This window comes from Dama dama, chromosome 19, assembly GCF_033118175.1.
Source record: "Dama dama isolate Ldn47 chromosome 19, ASM3311817v1, whole genome shotgun sequence".
NCBI classification, from domain to species: domain Eukaryota; kingdom Metazoa; phylum Chordata; class Mammalia; order Artiodactyla; family Cervidae; genus Dama; species Dama dama.
The window spans coordinates 50376945-50400730 of record NC_083699.1 but is presented as its reverse complement, the minus strand read 5'-3'; the positions used below and the strand labels follow the sequence as shown (position 1 = coordinate 50400730).

The window sequence follows — 23786 nt, the reverse complement described above, 5'->3', positions numbered from 1 at the left end:
TATTCTTACCATTGGCGTGCTGCAGAATTTTAATGGAAATGTCTTTGTTTTTAAGGTATTGAGTTTGGGGTTAATGTTTTAAATAGAGCTGAAGAGAAATTAACCCAACTTATTTCATTTTAAAGTAAGAAAGAAAAAAATCTATGCCTTATAAGTCCTAATTACAATTAAAATAACCCCAAAACTGAAATCTATGTACCAATATATTGCACACTTGTACTAAGTGATTTGGCGAAACTAGATATTTGATAAATTTAGCTTTGAATTAGATTAAAAAACTGAGGAGAACTCTCTCTTCCCTCTTCATCTATCCTATAAAGTGTTTAACATATTCGACAGTTTTCAGTTTTTTCTTAGTTGATTTTTCAAAACTTATACTGATTTTTCCTAAGTAATACAGGCTTATTTTAGGAAACACAGATAAAGAAATAAAACTCATGATCCCACTAGATTGGTACATTCCCTTCTAGACTTTTTCCAACTACATACAGACAGTCCCCATTTATGATGGTCCAGCTAAGGATTTTTCAGCTTTATGATGGTGTGAAAGCAATATGTGTTCAGTAGAAACTGTACTTTTAATTTTGGATTTTGATCTTTTCCCAGCCCAGTTATATAAGGTAAGATACTCTCTCATGATGCTGGGCATCTTAGGGAGCCTCAATTCCCAGCTAGCCACAAAGTGAGGACAGTGCACTGTGACTGAGCATGTTTAACGTAGCCTCGGTTAAGCTATGGGTTTCCCCGCGGTGGCTCAGCAGTAAGGAATCTGCCTGCAATGCAGGAGAAATCCTGTTTAATCCCCGGGTGAGGAAGATCCTCTGGAGGAGGAAATGGCAACCTAATCAGGTGTTCTTGCCTGGGAAATCCCATGGACTGAGGAGGCTGATGGGCTACAGTCCATGGGGTCGCAAAGATGTTGGATAGGACTTACTGACTAAACAACCAACAACAATAATCCCATGGTAGCCAAGGAGCAAGTGAATAACATACAAATATATTACAATAGGATACATATTACTGAAACATGAGTGTTTTAATATCTCATCAACGTTGTTTATTAACCTACAATTACAAAATGGCTGCCTGATGGTCATTTCCCTAATCTTTGGGATTTTATGCTTCTCCCATCTATTTTTTTTTGTTTCATTGGGGTTTTTACCTCTTTATAAGTTTTTAAGATAATAATTCCTGATGCTTTTTTTTAATTAAAATTTTTTATTGTGGAAAAATAGACAAATCATAAAATTTGCCATCTGAACCAATATTAAGTGTACAATTCAGTAGTTGTAAATACATTGCAATATTGTGCACCCATCATCACCATACATCTCCAGAACTTTTCATCTTGTAAAACTAAAATATTATAGCCATCAAACAATGAATCCCCATTCACCCATCCTCCAGTCCTTGACAATCACCGTTCTACTTTCTATGTTTTTTACTACTCTTAAGTACCTCATATAAGTGGGATCACATGGTAATTGCCCTTTTGTGACTGGCATATTTTACGTGTCTTCAAGGTTTATCAATGTTGTAGCATGTATCAAAATTTCCTTTCTTTTTGAAGCTAAATAATATTCCATTGTAGATATATGCCACATTTATCTATCCATCTATCTCCTGATGGACTCTTGGGTTGCTTCAAAATTTTAGCTATGTGATGAATATTGTTGCTATAAACATGGGTGTACTAGTATCTTTCTCAGACTCTGATTTCAATTCTTTTGGGTATATACCCAGAACTACTGGATCATATGATAGTTCTGTTTTTAAATTTTTTGACGAACCACCATACTCTTTTCCACAATGGCTGCACCATTTTACATTCCCAACAGTGCACAAGGGTTCCAATTTCTCCACGTTCTCCTCAACACTTGTTATTTTCTTTCTTTTGATGGTGGTGGTGGTGGTGGTTTAGTTGCTAAGTCGTGTCTGACTCTAGTGACCCCATGGACTGTAGCCTTACGGGCCCCTCTGTCCATGGGATTCTCCAGGCAAGAGTACTGGAGTGGGTTGCCACTTCCTTCTCCAGGGGATCTTCCTGACCCAGGGATTGAACCAGGGTCTCCTGCATTGCAGGCAGATTCTTTAGCAACTGAGCTACGAGGCCATCCTAATTGGTGGGAGGTGGTATTTCACTGTAATTTTTATTTGAATTTCCCTAATGATTAATGGAGGAGGCCTTATAAGTAGCTGAGAAAAGAAGAGAAGGTAAAGGCAAAGAAGAAAAGGAAAGACATACCGTTTGAATGCAAGGCTCCAAAGAATATCAAGGAGAGATAAGAAATCCTTCCTCAGTGAACAATGAAAAGACAAAGAGGAAAACAATAGAATGGGAAAGACTAGAGAGCCCTTCAAGAAAATTAGAGATACCAAGGGAACTTTTCATGCAAAGATGGGCACAATAAAGGACAGAAATGGTATGGACTTAACAGAAGCAGAAGATATTAAGAATAGGTGACAAGGATACTCAGAAGAACTATACAAAAAAGATTTTCATGACCCAGATAATCACGATGGTGTGATCACTCACCTAGAGCCAGACATCCTGGAATGGGAAGTCAAGTAGGCCTTAGGAAGCATCACTATGAACAAAGTTAGTGGAGGTGATGGAATTCCAGTTGAGCTATTCAAAGTCCTAAAAGATGATGCTGTGAAAGTGCTGCACTCAATATGCCAGCAAATTTGGAAAACTCAGCAGTGACCACAGGACTGGAAAAGGTCAGTTTTCCTTCCAATCCCAAAGAAAGGCAATACCAAAGAATGTTCAAACTACTGCACAATTGCACTCACCTCACACGCTAGCAAAGTAATGCTCAAAATTCTCCAAGCCAGACTTCAACAGTATGTGAACCGTGAACTTCTAGATGTTCAAGCTGGATTTAGAAAGACAGAGGAACCAGAGATCAAATTGCCAACATGTGCTGGATCATTGAAAAAGCAAGAGAGTTCCAGAAAAACATCTACTTCTGCTTTATTGACTATGACAAAGACTTTGACTGTGTGGATCACAACAAACTGTGGAAAATTCTTCAAGAGAGGGAATACCAGACCACCTTACCTGCCTCCTAAGAAATCTCCTAAGAAATGCAAGTCAAGAAGCAACAGTTAGAACCAGACATGGAACAACAGACTGGTTCCAAATTGGGAAAGGAGTATGTCAAGGCTGTATATTGTCACCCTGCTTATTTAACTTATATGCAGAGTACATCATGAGAAACGCTGGGCTGGATGAAGCACAAGCTAGAATCAAGATTGCAGGGAGAAATATCAATAAACCTCAGATACGCAGATGACACCACCCTTATGGCAGAAAGTGAAGAAGAACTAAAGAGCCTCTTGATGAAGGTGAAAGAGGAAAAAGTTGGCTTAAAACTCAGCATTCAAAAAGCTAAGATCATGGCATCCGGTCCTGTCACTTCATGTCAAATAGATGGGGAAACAATGAAAACAGTGAGAGACTATTTTTGGGGAGCTCCAAAATCACTACAGATGGTGACTGCAGCCATGATGACTTGCATGGTGACAGGATGGTGACTTGCTCCTTGGAAGAAAAGCTATGACCAACATAGACAGCAGCAGAGACATCACTTTACCAACAAAGGTCTGTCTATTCAAAGCTGTTTTTCTACTTGTCATGTATGGATGTGAGAGTTGGACTACAATGAAAGCTGAGCACCAAAGAATTGATGCTTTTGAACTGTGGTGTTGGAGAAGACTCTTGAGAGTCCTTTGGAATGCAAGATCAAGCCAGTCCATCCTAAAGGAAATTAGTTCTGAATATTCATTGGAAGGACTGATGCTGAAGTTGACATTTCAATACTTTGGCCACCTGATACAAAGAACTGACTCATTGGAAAAGAAGCTGATGCTAGGAAAGATTGAAGATGGGAGGAGAAGGGGACGACAGAGGATGAGATAGTTGGATGGCATCACTGACTCAGTAGACATGAGTTTGAGCAAGCTCCAGGGGTTGGCAGTGAACACGGAAGCCTGGCATGCTGCAGTCCATGGGGTCACAAAGATTCAGACATGACTGAGCGACTGAACTGAACTGAATGATTAATATTGTTGAGCATCTTTTCATTTGCTTATTGGCCATCACATGTTTTCTTTGGAGAAGTGTCTGTTCAAGGCCTTTGCCTTTTTAAAAGTTGAGTTGTATTTTTGTTGTTGATTTTTAGGAGATCTGTTCATATTTTGGATATTAATCTCTTGTCATATATATGATTTGCAAATATTTTCTCTCATTCTGTGATTTACCTTTTTACTCTGTTGATACTGTCTCTTGATATACAAAATTTTTTTATTTTCATGAAATTTCCAATTTTTCCCTTTTTTTCTTTCCTTACCTTTGTTTTTGCTGTCACATCCAAGAAATCATTGGCATATCCATGTCATGAAGATTTGCCCTGTGTTTTCTTCTAACATTTCTATATTTTAAGTCTTGCTTACATTTATCTAGGTCTTTGATCCATTTTTATTTAATTCTTATATGTGATATTATATAAGGGTCCAAATGCATCCTTTTGAATGTGGATATCCAATTTTCCTAGTATCATTTTTTGAAAGGACTGTCCTTTTCCCATTGAATGGTCCTGGCACCCCAAAAATATTTGACCATGTATGTAAGGGTTTATTTCTGGGCTCTCTATCTAGTCCATTGTTTTATTTATCTGCCTTTATGCCAACACTGAACTGTTTTTATGATGGAAGCTTTGTAGTAAGTTTGAAATCAGAAAGTGTGACTCTTCCAACTTTGCTCCTCTCTTTCAAGGTTCTTTTGGCTATTCAGAGTGCTTTGAGATTCCAATGAATTTCAGAATTCAGATTGAATTCCACCTCTGGCAGAATGTAAGGTCTTCTCAGTGCTTTTCTGAGTCTGCACTTTTCCCTGGGCATGTATGGTCATGTTCTAATTTTCCCTATGTATACTGTTGCTTTTGAATATCCCAGTCTTTACTGTCTGACTCTCAAAATAGGAAAAAGAGAAAAATGAAAGGAGGAAGAAAGGATACCGGTCTTTTAAATCCAGTGAGTCACTTCAACCAGAGTGGGAGGGGCTTCCAACAATGGAGGGAAGTACAACAACAAAGGCTACCCAACTCTTAGTCCGAATCTCTGTGATCAGATGCAACAATCAATGATCAGAGCACAGATACCCAACATTTGCCGGATGGGGAGTTTTTGCCCATCCTGGCTCCCACAAGCTACATGCAAGCTGCTCCTGGAACCTATGTGTGGCTGCCTGGAATTGGACTGGGAATGAAGCATGGGTTACTGCTACTGTACTAAGAGCTAAAATTGAAATTAGCTGCAATTTACCATACTAGCCATCCCCCTAAAAATTTCAACATTTCAGTTGACACCAGAGTTCCAAAATAATTACATCAGACAGATTCTCCAAGTGTAACTGTTGTCCAGGTGGGGAGATAGATTCCTGGTGATTCCTATTCCACAGTATTTCCAGAATTCTCCCTCTTCCCTGCTCTGCTATTTCAAGTACTGCTACAGTGTGTTGAGATCTGAAGAATAAACTAGATAGAGAGGAGCGAGAAAGATATTCTAAACTTGTGGAGACAGTATAATGATAAGTAAGAGAGAGACCTGTGGCTCAAGTGCTGACAGCAGGCATAAACATATATATATAGGGGTCAGACTATGCAGTTCTCATAGGCCACATTAAGGATTTGGATTGTGCTAAGGGCAATAGGAATGTGTAGAAGTGTAAAATGGAGTGAAATGAATGGTGTTTAACAAATATTACTGACTGCAGCATAGAGCAAGAATCCACAATCCATAGCCCCTGGCCACATCCAATCTGCCACCTTTTTTTGTACAGTTGTCAGCAGTTTTTACATTTTAAATTGTTTTTTAAAAATCAAAAGAATAATATTTCATGACATGTGAAATTACAGGAAAATTATACTTCAGTGTCATAAATGTTATTGGGACACTGTCACACTCATTTACGTATTATTTATGGTTGCTTCTGTCTTACAGCTGCGGAATTGAGTAATTGCAATATAGACTCTATAGCCTACAAAGCCTAAAATATTTACAACCTTATCCTTTACAGAAAGAGTGCCAGCCCCTAGTATAAAGGATGTTTTTAGAAAAGGAAATCATCAGTATAGATAGATCCCCCCATTTTCTGCCTATCCATTCTCTGCCCTTCTCCATGCCCTGGGGACTCACTCTTAAGGATAGCATCACTCAGAATTGGGTTTCCACTTTAGGTTTTGTTTAGTCAATAGACATCATCTGGCAGAAGATAGGAGGGAAAGAGGAGAGAGACTGGAATATTCCTCCCCTCCTAGCACATTCCAGCTGATGCCTTGGCTCTCTGAGACTACAACTCAGAGGAGCCACTCGGCTCCCCTTCTCTCCAGGCTCCAATAAAACATTTCCCTCTCTTTGCTAGTGTTTGCGAGTGTCTCGGCGTCTCAATAGTCCTCATTGGTTTCCTCATCCACAACTCTGTAAAGCTTTTTAATTATCATTAAAATCTTAGTTCAGAGTGTTTTCTGTTTCCTACCATGATCAGACTTAAGGAAAGCCATCATAGTGTTCAGAGGAAATACATTTGTAGCTAGAACAGAGGAACGTGTGACAGGAGACGAAGAGGACAGATGCGAGAGAAGCATATGAAGTAAATGAACAGGACTTAGTGATAAATTTGGGAAGTAAGGTAAAGGGGAGGTTTTTACATTGACCTTGGTTTCTAGGTTTTGCATCTGGATGAGTGGTGGGAGAGATCCACATTTAGGAGCTAAGTTTATGAATTCATTTCCCCCTAACATTTTATTATGAAAAAACACAAACTAGGAACTCATTTGGGGGCATGTAGATTGGGAGTTCATTGGAATCATACAAGAAATAATATCAAGTAGGCTACTGGATATTTGGATCTGGAGTTTGGCAGAGAGGTATAGGCTACAGAAACCGTTTCTCAATCATCTGAAGTAACTGAAGCCATGGTCTTCCGAGTTCTGTCTCTGGTTAGTTTCTCAAGAAAGTCTTTCCTTCTGCTCCACTCCTGCAACCTAATTAGTGTGCCCCTGTACTTTGCTGTTACAGCACCACTTTTCACCTGAAAGTGAAAGTCACTCAGTCGTGTCTGACTCTTTGTGACCCCATGGTAGTTCATGGAATTCTCCAGGCCAGAATACTGGAGTGGGTAGCCTTTCCCTTCTCCAGAGGATCTTCCCAACCCAGGGATTGAACCCACGTCTCCTGCATTGCAGGCGGATTCTTTACCAACTGAGCTATTTTACATGATTAGTTACTTGATGTCTTCCCAAGTAGAATTTCATTTCTACAAAAGCAAGAAACTTATCTTATTCAGTGTAGCATCCCTAATACCTAGCACAATGTCTTGTGCAGAGTGGGAATTTTATTTCTTTATTTATTTACAGCTGTATTGGGTCTGCGCTGTGCTCAGGCTTTCTCTAGTTGTGATGTACAGGCTCTAGGGCACACAGGCTTTAGTAGTTGTGGTGCACAAGCTGAGTTGCCCATGGCATGTGGAATCTGAGACCAGGGATTGAACCCAAGTCCCCTGCACTGAAGCAGATTCTTAGCCACTGAACCACCAGGGAGTCCATAGTAGGAATTTTTTAATGGTTTAGTAAACAAATGAACCAACCAGTGTTTGGACTCCTTTGTTGCATTGGGGCTGACAGCTATTTGCATGTTCTGAAACTCAGGATTATTATTTTTTTCATTTATTTTAATGTTTGGCTATGCTGGGTCTTCATTGCTGCACGTGGGCTTTCTCTAGAAGCAGTGAGCAGGGGCCACTCTCTAGTTGCAGTGCACAGGCTTCTCATTGTGGTGACTTCTCTTGTGGAGCCCAGGCTCTAGGTACAAGGGCTTCAGTAGTCGTAACCCAGGATTTACTTACCCCGAGGCATGTGGACTCTTCCCAGTGAAAGTTGCTCAGTCGTGTCTGACTCTTAGTGACCCCATACAGTCCATGGAATTCTCCAGGCCAGAATACTGGAGTGAGTAGCTTTTCCTTCTCCAGGAGATCTTCCCAACTCAGGGACTGAACCCAGGTCTCCCACATTGCTGGTGGATTCTTTACCAGCTGAGCCACAAGGGAAGCCCAGAATCTTCCCAGATCAGGGATCAAATTGATGTCTCTGCACAGCAAGCCAGAGTCTTAACCACTGGACCACCAGGGAAGCCCAGGACTCAAAATTATTCAGGACTCAGTCCTTTAAACCTAATAGGGAAGTGTAGGTCCCTGTAGTATCATGGTTAATGACTCAGCTTGGTCTAGGCCATAGTACCTTGGACCAATGACTTTTTCCAGTTGGCTCACCTCTAAAGTGTGAAAGTATTTGTTCATATTTAACCATGTTTCAGTTTATAGGAAACCATCAAAGTTGCAAAGTATATGAAAATCTAAACTAAAAACACAGTTAAGATTTGTAGCCAAGAAATAAGAATCGACTGTGAACTGAATAATAAATTAAAGCTTAGAAACATGAGCTCAGTTCTGCTTGGAAAGATCTGAGACTGCTCTATTGCTTTTCCTCAAATCATTTGATGACTTCTGTAATTATTTCTAACACAAGGGTTAACTTTTTGAGATCCTATACATTTTTTGAGAATTAGCTAGAAGCTTTTAAATTTTTCCTCAGAAAAATGCAAATGTGCACATTTATGAAACATTCTTATACAACATTATCAGAGGCATTCAGGAGCCTCTCCAAAAATTTCAGGTTAAGAATCCCATTCTTACATGATTCAAACTCAGCTTTCCACACTTGAGTGTCCAGTACCTTCTGTTTCGGGACCCTGGGGATCTTGGAAGTTTTTGGTTAACTGGGGTTAGAGAGGTGTGTCTGATTGAACAGCATCCAGGAGAGAGAGGGCATGGAGCACAGAGAAAGTGGAATTGAGTCATAATCTTTGCATTTCCTACTGAAGCCTTAAATATATCTGCAGTCTTCACTTTAATCAAAATAGCTTAATTTAGGAAAGAAAGAGACCACTTTTTTTGTTCAAAAAAATCCTGGTTTTATTGCTTCCTGAATGTTGTTCTTTTTAAAGGAGACATACAAACCATATGTTACAAGGGTCTCAATTAGACAGCTTAACTGAGGTCATGCTAGGATTCAGATATTTCTGGTCATGATAGGAAGGGCAGGGGATGGGTCTGAAAAGGGTCTACTGGCAGCAAAGACCAAGTGGACCCCTCTGGAATGATCTCAACTAGGGAAGTTACACAAAGCAGTTGGTCTGGGACAGTATATCAGTTTGAAGGTCAAGGTTGTGATTTTACAACAGCACAGTGTCAGTCACTCATTGCCCTGGAGCCCCTGTCGATTGGCCCTCACCCTAGGAGAGAAACAATAGTGATCAAAATGCTAAGAACCATTAAAGTCTCTGTAAGGCATTGTGCAGAGGCTGGTGGCACCTCATCCGTATGCTTTCAAAGGTTGCTTATTGTGTACGTCTGTAACTTCCTACATAAGAGCATTTTATTTTTCTGGAGTAAAAGGAGCAAGCTCAGGCCATGAGCTGGTCAAGCTGTTAATGCCAGAAAGTGAATGCCTCTTAGCTGATGACAGAGAGTTTCCTCAGCCCTCCGGTTGGGTAACCACGAGGCGTGATCTATACTGCCTCCAGAGTCCTCCAGGGATAACTGACTTGATAACATATCTCTATTGGCTTTCTTCCTTTCACCATCTTACTGTCTCTACTCCCCTTCCACTATTCCTGGGATTGCCTCCCAAACAAACTACATACATTTAAATTCTTGTCTCAGAGGCTGTTTCTGAGGGAAAACTCCATACTAAGATAGGCACCGTGCAGGCAGGGCAGCACAAATATGGAACCAAACAGACCTGAATTCAAATTCCTTCTTACCAGTGACAAAGAATAACTTAATTTCCCTAAGACCGGTTTTTCATCTATAAAATGGGGATAATAGTACTGACTTTGTAAGGTCAGGTCATAAAGAAAACATTGAGAATGTCTGTAAAGTGTTGTGCACAGTGACTTGCACATAGGAAGTGCTTAATAAATGTTGGCTATTATCATAACTATATTATTCATAATATTGTTAACACAGTATAGCACAGGTAGATGGAAAGGCTGTTTTTCACCATCGGGGTGACTGCTGCAGCAGGTTAATTTGGGAGATGTGCTGTAGATGAGATGTGCTGTGCAGATGTGCTGTGTCCCTGATGAACATCTATGGTTTGGTAATATCAATGTCTTGGAGGAAGCATCACTGCTGGGAGCAGGAGAGGAGGAAAATGGCAGACACCAAGTGGTGGCCTGGAAGACGAGCAATGGACTGTGCCCCACTGGTATCGCCAGCTGTGCTGAGTCTCAGCTGACGGCTGCCGTACTGCCAGTGATTTCATGTCTGTCTTCAGGACTCACTTTGATGGCTGATGTTTCAGTAGCCTCACTCTTCAGGGATTATGCTCAGGACCACTGAGGTTTAGTTTCTAATTTCAATCTGTTTTCTCAAATGTACAAAAGATCTTTTAACTTTTATTATTCTATGAACTTGTTGTCTTAGGGTCTTTCAAACTGGGACTGTTCCCTCAGCTCCCCTTCACTCCTCCCTACCAGGCAAGATCATATTTAAAATTCTTTGGTCACAGTGAAAGAGAAATAGAGAGACTGAGGCAGGTTAAAAGATGTCAGTCACTCTCTGCTGCTGCTGATACTGCTAAGTCACGTCAGTTGTGTCCGACTCTGTGCAACCCCATAGACGGCAGCCCAAGAGGCTCCTCTGTCCCTGGGATTCTCCAGGCAAGAACACTGGAGTGGGTTGCCATTTCCTTCTCCAATGCATGAAAGTGAAAAGTGAAAGTGAAGTCGCTCAGTCATGTCCAACTCTTGGCGACCCCAGGGACTGTAGCCTACCAGGCTCCTCCGCCCATGGGATTCTCCAGGCAAGAGTACTGGAGTGGGGTGCCATTGCCTTCTCCACAGTCACTCTCTAACCCTGCTTAATTACAGTGCAGGGTTTCACCTGCAGTGCTTCAGCCTTTCAAACAACCGAAGGTTCCATCAGCACTCTGGCTGATGGCAAACAGCAGGGAGAGTTGGTTGTTCCCTACCCTGTGCAGGTGTGGCCAGATAACCACAGGGGTAGAATTTGTTTCAGCCCTTTTTATTGTTTCACTCTAGGGCCTGTGGTGACATCCCATCACAATCTTCTTTTACTTATTTAGATACTAATGGACAAAAATTTCCCCAATTCAGTAGAGAGCTGTATGTATTATGAAAAAGGCAACATGGTTTTTATACAAAAACAACTTTCAAGAGGGGGTAGTATTACAGATAGAAAGGCAACCTGGGCACACCTGGCCTTAAGAACAATAACCACATAGGCTGTTAATCTTGTGGCTTCCTGGGAGAAAAAAAATTCTGGTAACCTTGTCAGAAGGTCTTAAGCTCATGCAGAGAGATTTTCCTAAGAGGGTCTCATTATATTTAGATATGGTGTCAGCACCTTAATGTGGAAACTTCAATAATCATCTCTGAAATGCTTTTTAATGCCTCTTAGAGCACTTACATTAAAGTGGTTTTAAGTTCATGTTTTATCGTCACGTTAGACTGTGAGCTCCTTGAACGCAGAATTCACATATGAGTTATTTGCATATGCCCAGAAGCCAGCATAGTTCCTGGCTAGGGTTGCCAGGTGTAGCAAAAGAATAAAACAGAAATTACTAAAAAAAAAAAAAAAATTGTTTGTCCAATTGAGTGTTCTATATTTTACCTGGCAGTCTTATCCCTGGCATACAGCTAGCCTCAATAAACATTGGTAAGTGAATGAATGAATGAACTAGCATCAAAACAACAAATGGAGAAATAAACTGGTAAAAATGTGTGGATTGATCATGTAAAAGATGCTCATGTAAATTATGCCTAACAGTCACAAAACATCAAAACTGTGTCTGGATAACATTCCACCTCTGAAAATCCGACAACCTGGCTTTCACTCAAGATGTATTTTCTATCCATGCCTCATCAGTCACTTTACACAGTGTCCATGTGGGAAGAATACTATCTGTTAATGGAGGTATTATGGCTCAACAACTTTACATCTTAATTCCACACATTTCTGATTTCATATGTTTGCCTAATTGTTTATTAGTGTGTACCAGTTACACAAGAAAATTGACTTTGGATGGTATATGGGGTTCAGTCATTCTGAAGCACAGTCATCTCTGTATCTTCCTGTAAAATTGCCAAAAGTGTGCTTTTATTCCAGCCGAACCCTGGGGTTTTGGGTAAAGTCATTCACCTTGATTAAACCGTCAGGACCAATACTGTTTGGGAAAAAAAAATATTTGGGTGTTAGTTTATTTAACACATAATCTTAAGAAAGACAATATATAAACAACTCTCTCCCTCCAACTGAATTCTGCTGTGGCTCCTGCCCTCATCACCCGCTCTTTCTCTGACCTCTTCTCTGTCTGTTCCTCCTCCACCCTGCCTCCACCAGTGGTCAAACCTGAATGTGAGCCAGAGTCACTTGGAGGGCTTGCTGAAGCACAGGTGCCTGGTCTCACCCCCAGAGTTTCTGATTTGAGGGGCTTAGGGTACAGCCTGAAAAATTGCATTTCTAACACGTTCCCAGGTGCTGCTGCTGATGGTCTGGGTAGCACTCTAAGAGTCACTGTCCTATACCATTCTCTCTCTTCCATTTCCCCTTCTCTTTCTGATCCTTATTTACTGTTCTTCACAACATTCCTCTGTTCCCAGAGCTGCATAATACAGTAACCTCACTATGCCTTGGTCTGCTGGATTTGTTTTCCATATACTCTTTCCCCTCCAATTGCTAAATGTTTGCTTACACTTCCTGTTCAATGTAGTTCAGCATTCGACTGACGTGTGATGCTGAGATCTCCCCATCCACTTCAGCGATATATGTGTACAGAAACTGGAAGGTGCTGAAAGGGATCCGGGGAGGGCCGCTGTCATGGTCCGATGATAACACTTCACACACTATCTTGAGAGTTTTGGCAATGGTCTATAAAACCAGAAGGTTAAGTGAGGAGAAAGTCACTACTCCACACTAAATTCCTAAGGTCAGTTTAGATATAACAAAGAAAACAAAAACCTTGCTCTCATAAAATTAAGTGGGGATGATGCAATATTCTGGAAAGCCTGAATTGTTTTTTGCCGAATGTCAGTGAGTTTAATCTCAGAATATTGAGTATCTTACTGGGTGTCTTTTTTTGTTGTTGTGGCAACCCTATCTATTCACAAAATAAGTACTTTAAAGAAACCACAACTACCATCTGTATGGAAGATAATGATTAGAATATATAAACAGCAAACCCTCTTATCAGAAAGGTAAAATCAAACCTAGGTCAAATGAATACACTTATATTAATAATAAAGATTAGTTACCTGAATGTCCAAACAAATGGTGTGAATCACTAAAGTCCTCCAAGAGTAAATGTTAGAAGTAACTGGAGAATCTTTGGACTGTGTTACTATTTTATTTTCTTTATTACCTTTCTTCTCCCTGTATGATTTTCTTAAATCACTTGCTTCTCATTTTGAAAATATACTTGCCTCTCTCTCTACTTTTCTTCTGTAATATTTCCTTTCCTTTCTTGGTGGGAGGGATACTTTCAAGGAATTAAGTTTATAAACTGTTGAGTGCTTTAAGACATTTATTACCTTAATGAGAATAACCTCACTTAAAGAGGGGAATTTGATTTTGCATCCTACAAAATTAGAATAATTTCTTAATTATAATTAATAATAATTAATAATACTTCTCTCTGGTCTTAGTTCTGAAGGGCTGCAGTGATTAGGACAGCTTATCTACTGCAGAGACACACTTGGAGCCATGCCACAGGAGGGGAGCAGGCCACTTCCATCTACTGTCTCTCTCCTGCCCTTGGGAGTTCTCTCCTAGAGGCTATTGTGAAGCGCTGTGTGCCTCAGTGAGCCAGGCGCTTCCACAGAGGAGGGTGGGGGGATGGGCACACAGGAGGCTGGTAAGAGGTTGTCAAAGAGGATGGGAGGGCATGTGCATGGCTTGAGGTCAGCGTGACAGTGGTTTTGGGTAGATTTACGAGCATGTGTCCACGAACTTCATAATTTCCATCTATAGCTCATCCTCTCTGTGTGTTTTTTTTTTTTTTTTTAAACCCTACTGTCCTATTGCCTTTGTTCTGTAGTCCTCTTCCTATAGCCTCATCCAAATTGGGGTGCTGTTATGGGCTGAGTTATATCTGCCCAAAATTCATATGTTGAAACCCTAACTCTTAAGACCTCAGAATGTGATTGTATTTGGAGATAAGGCCTTTAAAGAGCTAATTAAGTTAAAAGGAAGTCATTAGAGTGGACTCTAATCCAATAGGTCTGGTGTCCTTACAAGAAGAGATTATGATACAGAGAGAGAGGTGGGGAGAGAGAGAGAGACCAGACTTATGAATGCAGAGAGGGACAACCACATGAAGAAAAGGGAGACAACTTCCATTCACAAGCCAAGGTGGTTCCATTTACAACTACCTTGACCTCAGACTTCCAGCTTCCAAAACAAATTGCTGGTGTTTAAGCCACCTATTCTGTGGTACGCTGTTATGGCAGCCCTTGCTTTCTGCCCCAAACATCTTTTATTGATTATTCAAACAACAAACCTTCAAATTCTATTGCCCTCATAAGATTTTCAAATATTTAATAGATGAGTGGATAAGAACTCTCTGGACTGGAGCTTTTTGGTAAACTTAAATAAACCTAAAGTAAACAGAGATCTGGGCTTCCCAGATGGCTCAGTGGTAAAAAAAAAAAAACAAACCAAAAACACCCCCCTGCCAATGCAGGAGACAGAGGTTTGACCCCTGGAGAAGGAAATGATAACCTACTCCAGTATTCTTGCCTGGGAAATTGCATAGACAGAGGAGCCTGGCAGGCTACAGTCCCTGGGGTAACAAAGAGTCGGACATGACTTAGCTACTAAACAACAATAAAAACAGAGGTCTGCATTCTGTTGCACAAGATATTTTGGTCAGATGGGGGTCCACTCCATAAAGATAACCTTTAAGCATCTCGCAAGCCTCTTTTTAAAACTCAGAGGTGAAAGCCTCAGAAAGTGAATTATTTGCTGACAAAACATGCCTTTCCTTCTAGTGAACACATCACACAACCTCTTCTTGTATATAACTGGTCTCAGTGGAACAGGAGGTGGAGAGGTATTCTAGAGGAAGGAATACTCAAAGGGAAGAGGAACGCATGCCCAAAGGGAAGTGTATCTGCGGCACTTTGAATCACGTGTAGATTCAGGGAGCTCAAGACTGGAGTAAATGTACCTGCTTCCTAAAATTTCTGACATTAGATTCTCTGTAAGGAGGGGACTTGATTTCCTAAATGGGATGGATATCATGGCTGACTGAGTTGGCAAAGCAAGGCAGGAATTTCTGGGCTTGCCTCGAAGGATGTATAGATTAGCAAGAATGCAACCCTCCTCCAGATGGTGACACCCTGACCTCTCCCACGTTTAAGTTCCCAGCAACAGTCCAACATGAAACAAATGGGTAAAACGGGATCGGCTCCTGGATTCACAGGGCACCCTTTATTTATGGACTAGACCTGCAGGGTGACTTCAGCACTAGGCGCTCTTGACATAAGGATATAGGACACAAAGTCAGACACCTCATCACCTCTCAGAATTGGTGGGTCCACTGCTATCCTAAGCCAGGCTTGAGGGTGCCTCAATGGAAGCCAAGAAGGTGGAACAGAATCACAGGATGATAGAGGTCAAAGAACCTCATGGAACAGTTAATCAAACCTCCTCGTTTTAACAGGGAAGTAGAAACAATTCACCTCATGGTTTTTTTTCCCCTGGTGTGGGTGGCAGCCATGTCAAAGTAAACCTAGCAGCTGCAGAGGGAGGGTTGGAATTTGGTTTTCCAAACTCACTCTGGGTTACTGTGAGGCATGTGGATGAGAGGACTCAGACACCTCCAAGGTGGTGGGGGGCTGTGACGTGGAGCAGATGAGGGCAATCTGGAAGAGACTTAAGGAGGCCCTGAACACCGGGGAGAATGGAGGTGTGCTGGTTGGGGGACTATTGTGCTGTGAGAGAGAAAAGACCAAAGACTTCAGCTGCATAGCTAGCCACCACACCGGTGAGTGTTTCCATGGAGATCAGAGATGCTGGAGAGGACCAAGGGAGGTGGGAACCCTCCTACTGGGTGCTCTGAGATCCCAGCATCACCCCTTTCCTTGAACACTCAACTGCCACCTTGCAGAGAGGAGCCGTGAGGAGAAATCTGAGAAACTGAGTAATTCATCTGAAAGTTGTTTTTAGTTATTGCAGCAGATGAAAAATTCCTGGGTTGGGTTGAATCTATTCTTTTCTTATTCAACTCTTCATGGGTAGGGTAGATGGGGAAGAGCAGGATCAACTACAGAGAAAGTACATTTCCCGCCTCCGTGAGCATCTCTGAATGTGGCGTGAGTAAGCTTGTGACCTTACAAGAATTTAATAAAATGTGTCAATTTTTCATTTTTCCTCTGTGATTTGCCCCCAATCCATGGGGCTATTTCCACAGAAGTGCTCATTGGCAACTCATTTGCCTCTGTTGATGGGAATAGTTTATTCATTGCATAAGAGTGCTAGGAAAGGCTGTGAAAAAGGAAAAAACCCAAGAATGACCTCTTCTCTCTTCCTCTCTAAAGAAATAACTATGCTGAAAGTTGAGCAGAATCACAGGAGAAGTTGGACTACAGTATTTCTGATAACTTTTCTTGCAAGCAAAAGTGTCAAGTACACATACTCAGGATATTTGAGAAGGAAGAACAAGGTTGTGTTTAGATATACTGAATGATTCAAACTACCTTTTTTGTACCATTTGGTTTTGGCAGAAGCAATAATTTTCTCATTAATTTTTAAATTTGTACGTACTTTAGGGATTTTTTAAAAATCGTTTTTCTGACTCATTTTCATTTGCTATTATAATAGTGTTTAATAAGAGTGAGTCCACATATAATATGATACCTAAAGCTTTTAAGTATGTATATGAACTAGTTTCTTTGAAATGGGAAAATGGCTTTTCCAATTGTATATCAAGTCAAATTTGGAAAAGGCATGAATTTGTATGAACATCCTGCATCCATGGTGATGTCATGACTATGAATCTGGAAACAGCCTCATATCTTCTTTCCTGCTCTCTTATCTCTGATTTTTGTATCCAATTATGCTTATCATACAGTAGTTTTCTATAAGGCTGCATCTCTTTTTTAAAATCTCTATTGGTATATCTTCTAGGTGTCTGAAACCCAACTATAAGCCAATCTTCATCTACAGCTGGCTCTTGCTTATCTTTAGGAACATGAATGGAGGGAGTGGAGTGGTAATAAACCTAAGTGAAATTAATAAATAATCCAAAAACTGCATTTTAGTCAACTTCTCCCCAGAACCTGATGACAGCTTTCCCTGCTCTCCTCCCCATCCCTGCTCCTGGCTAACAAGCAGAGAAATAACCTTAATTCAGAGAGGAGAGGGAGGAGACAAGAAGGGGTGGGCTCCTCGTCAACCCTGGAGAGTTGACTGTGTGTACTACACCCCCCCCCAACCCCCTGGCCCCCCACCCCGCCGCCCCTGTCCAGGCCCCCAAGAGATTTTCCCTTAAGGAACAAAAAACATTAAAGCTAACTTACAACTCCGAGAGAGCTACAAGCAAGGGCTAGAAACTTCAGCCACTCAATTTCCTCCGTGAAGCGGCCCACATTCATCACACTGTTAAACAGGTCAGTTGGGAGATTCAGCACCTTCCACATCTGGGCCAGCTCATCTGCATGGACAATCAGTCTGCCACCAACCTGCGGGGCGGGGGGCCGACATGAGACAAGGGAAGAGGGGTAGGAGGAGAGAAGGCCCCGAGGACACCTGCCAGGGCAAGGGCCCTGTTCTCCCAGCACATAGCAAGGGGTGGGGGAAGGTGTCAGGGGTCAGTGGGGACTCTGGCAGTTCTCTTTGCAAGGGTAGAGAAACGTTCAGCCTACTGAAGAACTTTCTGAGATATAATTTAATCACTTGAACTTCAGGTATCAGAGTTATGGGGAAAACATACATGTATATTACACTTTAATTTTTTTTATAGGCCTTTTATTATTATCTGCTGTTTCATCCCTAGGTTGTCCCTATAAGGCAGAGAGGGCAGCCTGAAAATGAAACCAAGGAGTAGGGAACTTGTCTGAGAACACTAATTAGTGGTGACACTAGAGCTAACTAGAACTAGATGTTAAATCTCTTGCTTCTAGACTCCACTGAGTTCTTTGCACTAGATTCTGAATGCATTGCTTTAATACGGGGTCTATGGTCTGGATGCCTGATGTTGCTTGTTCCCAGGTACCTCGGCTCTCTGCCATGTCCACTGCACAAAGTGCTTGGCAGTCAAAAGGAGAAGATAACAGTGGCTAGTTGTTGGTCAACAATACAATAAGGGTGCAGATGCCCCAGTGAAGTGCTACTATGCCTTCCCTGGTCCTCTGATTCCAGTGAAATGCTAAGCCTCTGGGAGGAACCAAGGCATTTGGCTAAGTCAATCCTGAATCACCTCAAACCTGTATCCTAAAATGAGGTATGGTAGTGCTAAATCATATTTCTTGGGAGTTGGCCAAGCTGCAAGTTTTCCTAGGACAGACCCTTCTCAACCATTCACAGGACAGCTCCCAGGATGATATGGCTGTGCAGACAGCCTAAAAGCAAGGCTATGTTGGCACCTGAAATAGCTGGGGAACTATGATATGCCCCTTCCCAAACTCTGATTGGCATCATATCTGGACTTGATCAGTAAGGAAGACACTGTCAGGGGATGTGGACCTACATTTTCTAGAAAGAAGGAATTCAAATTGCATTGAGCCCCAGACTGTTCTGGCAGCTTCAGGACAATGTGGAATGACCCAAGTGACAAGTCAGCTTACAGCCTATTTCAGCATCATTCCTATTTCCACAAGGGAAGATTTAGTCTCAGTGCATGCTTTAGTGAATTTTAAGACAGTGCTGAGTGGCCAGCTGATGAGCAAAGGGACTTTTGTCTGTACCCACCCAAACTCAGTGTCACCCCCACATTCCTTATCTGCACTGCCCATTGGTGCTTACCCGGGAATGCAAGATCTTTAACAGCTCCGGTGTCAGCTCAGCCCAGTTAGACAAAGCCACTCGCTCAGACCGCTCTCTCACTGGAGGAATGTCTCCACGGGACATAGCCCCAAAATAACTACAAGAAAAAAAGGGGTGGGGCAGCAGCCTGTACTTCAGTGGCCTCTGGCTGCTTTGGGAATCCCTTCTCCCCTTTTTTTGAGGGTAGGGGTGGAGGAAAGAATATTTATTAAGTGGCTTCTGTAGGCTAGATGGACTTCCCAGGTGGCTCAGTGGTTAAAAATCTGCCTGCCAAGCAGGAGATGCAGGTTTGATCCCTGGATTAGGAAGATCCCCCGGAGAAGGAACTGGCAACCCACTCCAGTATTCTTGCCTGGAAAATCCCATGGACAGATGAGCCTGTTGGACTACAGTCCATGGGGTTGCAACTAAACAACAATGACAAATATGCCAGATGTTGTTTTTAGTTCATTTATGTACAAGAAAAGCCTGAATGTGTTACTTCACACTTAAGGTATAAAGATGGCTTAGGGAATAAGTAGATTTGTTTTTCTTTAAGGATGTGGAATAACCAACAAAAGTTTGGTATGAAATTCCCTGAAGTATATTGGGTCTGGGTATTTTTTTGGTCATTCCCTCCTAAATGTTTTACATTTATGTGTGTACATGCACAAAAAGAGACATACACACATATACAGGCATATGTGTGTTGAGATATAATAATATATATATAGTTTATGTACATACACATGTCTACATATATGTATGCATATAAAAGGAGAGAAAATTATTGTTGTTTTAAATCCCCTACTCTTTTTTATGAAGGAAGAATCCTAGAACCTGAAGGACCTTTTTTTCAAACATAAAAATCTTTATGCTTGGTATGATGGCTATCCACATACTTAAAGTTGGTATTAGGCAGTGGTGCTACGTGCTATGTGCTAAGTCACTTTGTCATGTTCAACTCCTTGTGATCCTATATACCATAGCCTGCCAGGCTCCTCTGTCCACAGGATTCTGCAGGCCAGAATACTGGAGTGGGTTACCATGCCTTTCTCCAGAGGATCTTCCCAACCCAGGAAATGAACCTGCATCTCTTATGTCTCCCACGTTGGCAGGTGGTTCTTTACCACTAGCTCCACCTGGGAAGTCCCATTAACTAGTGGGAGTCTCCTGCATTGGCAAGTAGTTTCTTTACCCCTGAGCCACATGGGAAGCCCTAAAATCTTCCTTTATCTTCCCTCAAAATTTTTAGTAACATCTGCCTGAACATCAGTGCTTTGTGGAAGGCACTTTGTTTTGGTGCAGTGGGAATAACACTGCGTTCTGTTTTGGGATTGACCTATGAAAGAAACTGGCTGCCTGCAGCAGAGAACAGACACGAGCAGTTGATCCATAGGGCACTGATGCTATGTGGAAAGGCCTGTCTCCATTAGAAGCCTTGTTATTGACTACCCATGGATCACAGCCTCTGCCCCTCTCTTACTTTTTATTAACTTCTCCAGCTCCAGGTAATGTACAAAGAATTCATATGAAATTTTATAAAAGCCCATTTTAGGGTGAAGTCATACAATGATGAGATGGTTGGATAGCATCACTGATTCAATGCACATGAACTTGGGTAAACTCCAGGAGATACTGAGGGACAGGGAGGCCTGGCGTGCTGCAGTCCATGGTGTCATAAAGAGTTGGACACAACTGAGAGATTGAACAACATACAATGATGGGGTAAACCATGGTCTGTCTCTAAGCCATCACACAATGCAGAGCAACAGCTTCCAAGACCAAAACATCTTCCAGGCACCCCTTGGAGGTCATCCACAGGGAGGACAGAAGAAATACTTTCAGGTCACCCTACTAATGTACATGAGTGGTCTCTGCAGACCAGGTCAGTGTGGGGGTGGGTGTGATGCAGAAGCATCTTTGGACCTTGTAGCAGAGTTGGTTAGAGAGTGTGGAAATGAGCCTATAGTCATGGGTGTAATCCTCTGTGGGTTATCTGGCTTCATTTGTAGTGAGCATTTCCATGGTTCTTCACATTTGTGTGGTCACACATACCCAACACAAGACAAATGAGTTTGTGTCCTGCTGACGTCCGGGAGGTGGTTTCTTCATGGATAGCACATATGCAGGGGAACTTTGGCTCCAGGTGAATAGACATTTTGTCTTGAAAATATTTTGTGGAGTTTTATCTCTAAAATGTTGCAGGTTTCGAAGCCACATAAAACCATTTGACAAGCGCTTTCTATGTCTGACTAGATGGAAAGTGCTCTTAGGTCATGTTCTCCTTTTTCACTGTAGTTAAACTACAAACTGATTCTTCACGGATATCTAAAACATTTATAGCACACGATACGATATGGAAACAAGCAGACTATAACAGTGGAATGTTTTCTCCCATAAATGTCAGGGACAATACCAAGAAATGTCATTTTTCTTGCTATAAAGCAGCAGTGCGAGAACAATAAAATGAAGTTTTAAACTATCATATAGTATAAAAGTCTGTCTGGGTGTGCCAAAAGAAATTAGTCTTCTGATGCTTAAAGTTCAATCTTAGAGGTTATATATAAAATTGAGAATGGAAAACTAAACAGGGTTCATTACCAGGCAAAGCAACCCCATTTGTGTCTTGTTTTTATGAGCGCTACTGGCTTATTTTCCTTCCATTTGTAGAAACTTCATACTAGCCCAGCCCAGGAGCAGGAGCACACTGGCCAGGGAGACTCTGTGAGGGTCCTCTTAGAATACATCTTGAGCCTTCTCAAAGGTATCAGTGCCTCCTTCTCACCACTGCTCAATGGACCTGCTCAACCTCATGAGGAAGGTGGCTCTCCCTTCCCCCAACCTCCCAGCCCTGATCTGCAGCCTCTGACTCCTCACCCCCTCTCCCAGTGAAGCCCTACTAAGGAGGCCATCACCAAACAGTAAAAAGAGCCTCAAAGGGGTTCCTGGGAGGATTGGTCCACTCCTAACTCTGCCTCGAGCCTCAGATCCCCCGTTTCAAGCAGGTACTTTTGTCTAAGGAGCAATTTCGTAGCTGGGAGCCTTTCTGTGTGAAGTTGTTTCAATCCTGGCTAGGAGTTACTGTGTGAGCTCCTTCCACTGAGCAGCCTCCGGAGGTGTCTCCTGAAAGAGGACACCTGTGTTTGATGCACACGGAAGCCAGGCGGCTGCTCTGCCTGCCCCCATCACCAGTGTGGTGGTGGAATCCTTATGCTGAAGGAACACATTAGTTCAAAGAAGTCAAGAAAATAGCAATTTCCCCAAAGACGAGATACAAAGTGTCTGTGGCTAAAAGTAGTAGAGGACGGGATCTCATTACAGGCGTTAACTCAGGAGAGAACCCGCTTGGACTGATCCCACACAGTCCGCCCCGCTGGCTCATCGCATAGCTCCCCCACAGGTGCAGTGCTGCCATCTGGTGGTGAAACCTGAGAATGAGGCCCTGGTTTACATCACGGAAAGGCAGGCTAAAGCTCCGAGGAACTCTGGGCCTTTCTTTCCACTGGGACAGGGAGTGGGGAGGGGCGGGGGTGAGAGCAGGGACCCAGTGGAGTGTGCTTGTGTGATGTGATGTGGTAATCTAACTCTTGCTGATCGCCCTAGGACACTTTGACTATAGCCCTGGCGTCCTATCTCTCAGTCTGGTTCACCTGGCGAAGGGCCTCCATCCTCGCAGTTTGCGGGATTTCTATGTGGATTTAAAGTACCAAAGCAACGTGACAGCTGAACATCACGGAAATTATGCTAATCAGTCCCGACTCCCAGGTTGCAGCCATGACAACCTCCTCTCGGTTTTGCAAACCTTCCCTCCTCCACCCGCCACCTTCGCCTCCAAGGGGAGCCAGGGGCTAGAGGTGAGAAATGAGTACGTACTCTGCAGCCCACTGGATGAGATCCTGCGGCTGGGACCGAATGGCGGCTTTGGTAAATTGCTTCAGCAAGTCCGGCAGCTCCGGGGGGATGCATATTTGCTTATCTGTCTGAGGCATTGACTGATTGACCTATTATCAGAGGAAAAATAAAATGAGAATCTTTGAATCATAAGATGACAGGAATCTTCGACAGGAGGTTACCCAGCCTCTGTGAGGCACTCTCAATACTGGGGGTTCACTCCCCCCCAAGACAGACCTATTGTTACACGGCTCCTAAGTTAGAGGTGAAGTCACTTAGTCGTGTCCAATTCTTTGCGACCTCATGGGCTGCAGTCTACCAGGTTCCTCCGTCCATGGGGTTCTCCAGGCAAGAATACTGGAGTGGGTTGCCATTTCCTTCTCCAGATCTTACTGACCCAGGGATTGAACCCGGGTCTCCCGCATTGTAGGCAGACGCTTTACCGTCTGAACCACCAGGGAAGTCCACTAATCCCCTCTTTCTGTTGTTGTAATTCTTTCATTTACTTAAAAAACACACCATATATATTTGTTCATTAAAAAAGTAGAGGTTAGCTTTGCGCAGTGGCAGTTTCCTGGCCAATGAGGTTTATCCAAATTAGGATTATTGCTAATTAAAAAAAAAAAAGGTAGTGATCAATAAGAAGTAAACAAAAAGACCTCTAATGATAGCACCCCAAAATATTGAATCTCTCCATTCAGAATTTTTTTCAATGTAAATATATATTTGTATAAATAAAAATGGGTTCATGCAAAATAATTTGCTCAACATCAGATTACTACCA

At 42.2% G+C, this 23786-nt stretch overlaps 1 protein-coding gene across 1 annotated transcript; it reads right to left on the bottom strand.

Moving 5' to 3' along the window:
* Window positions 1-12244: 12244 nt before the first annotated feature.
* On the bottom strand, window positions 12245-23100 carry ROPN1 (rhophilin associated tail protein 1). Its single transcript, XM_061167934.1, has 5 exons — window positions 22985-23100; window positions 19109-19226; window positions 17665-17826; window positions 12840-13015; window positions 12245-12311 (listed from the first exon to the last, which is right to left on the bottom strand). The coding sequence occupies exons 1-5, from the start codon at window positions 23098-23100 to the stop codon at window positions 12245-12247; spliced, it is 639 nt and encodes a 212-aa protein (XP_061023917.1).
* Window positions 23101-23786: the final 686 nt, after the last annotated feature.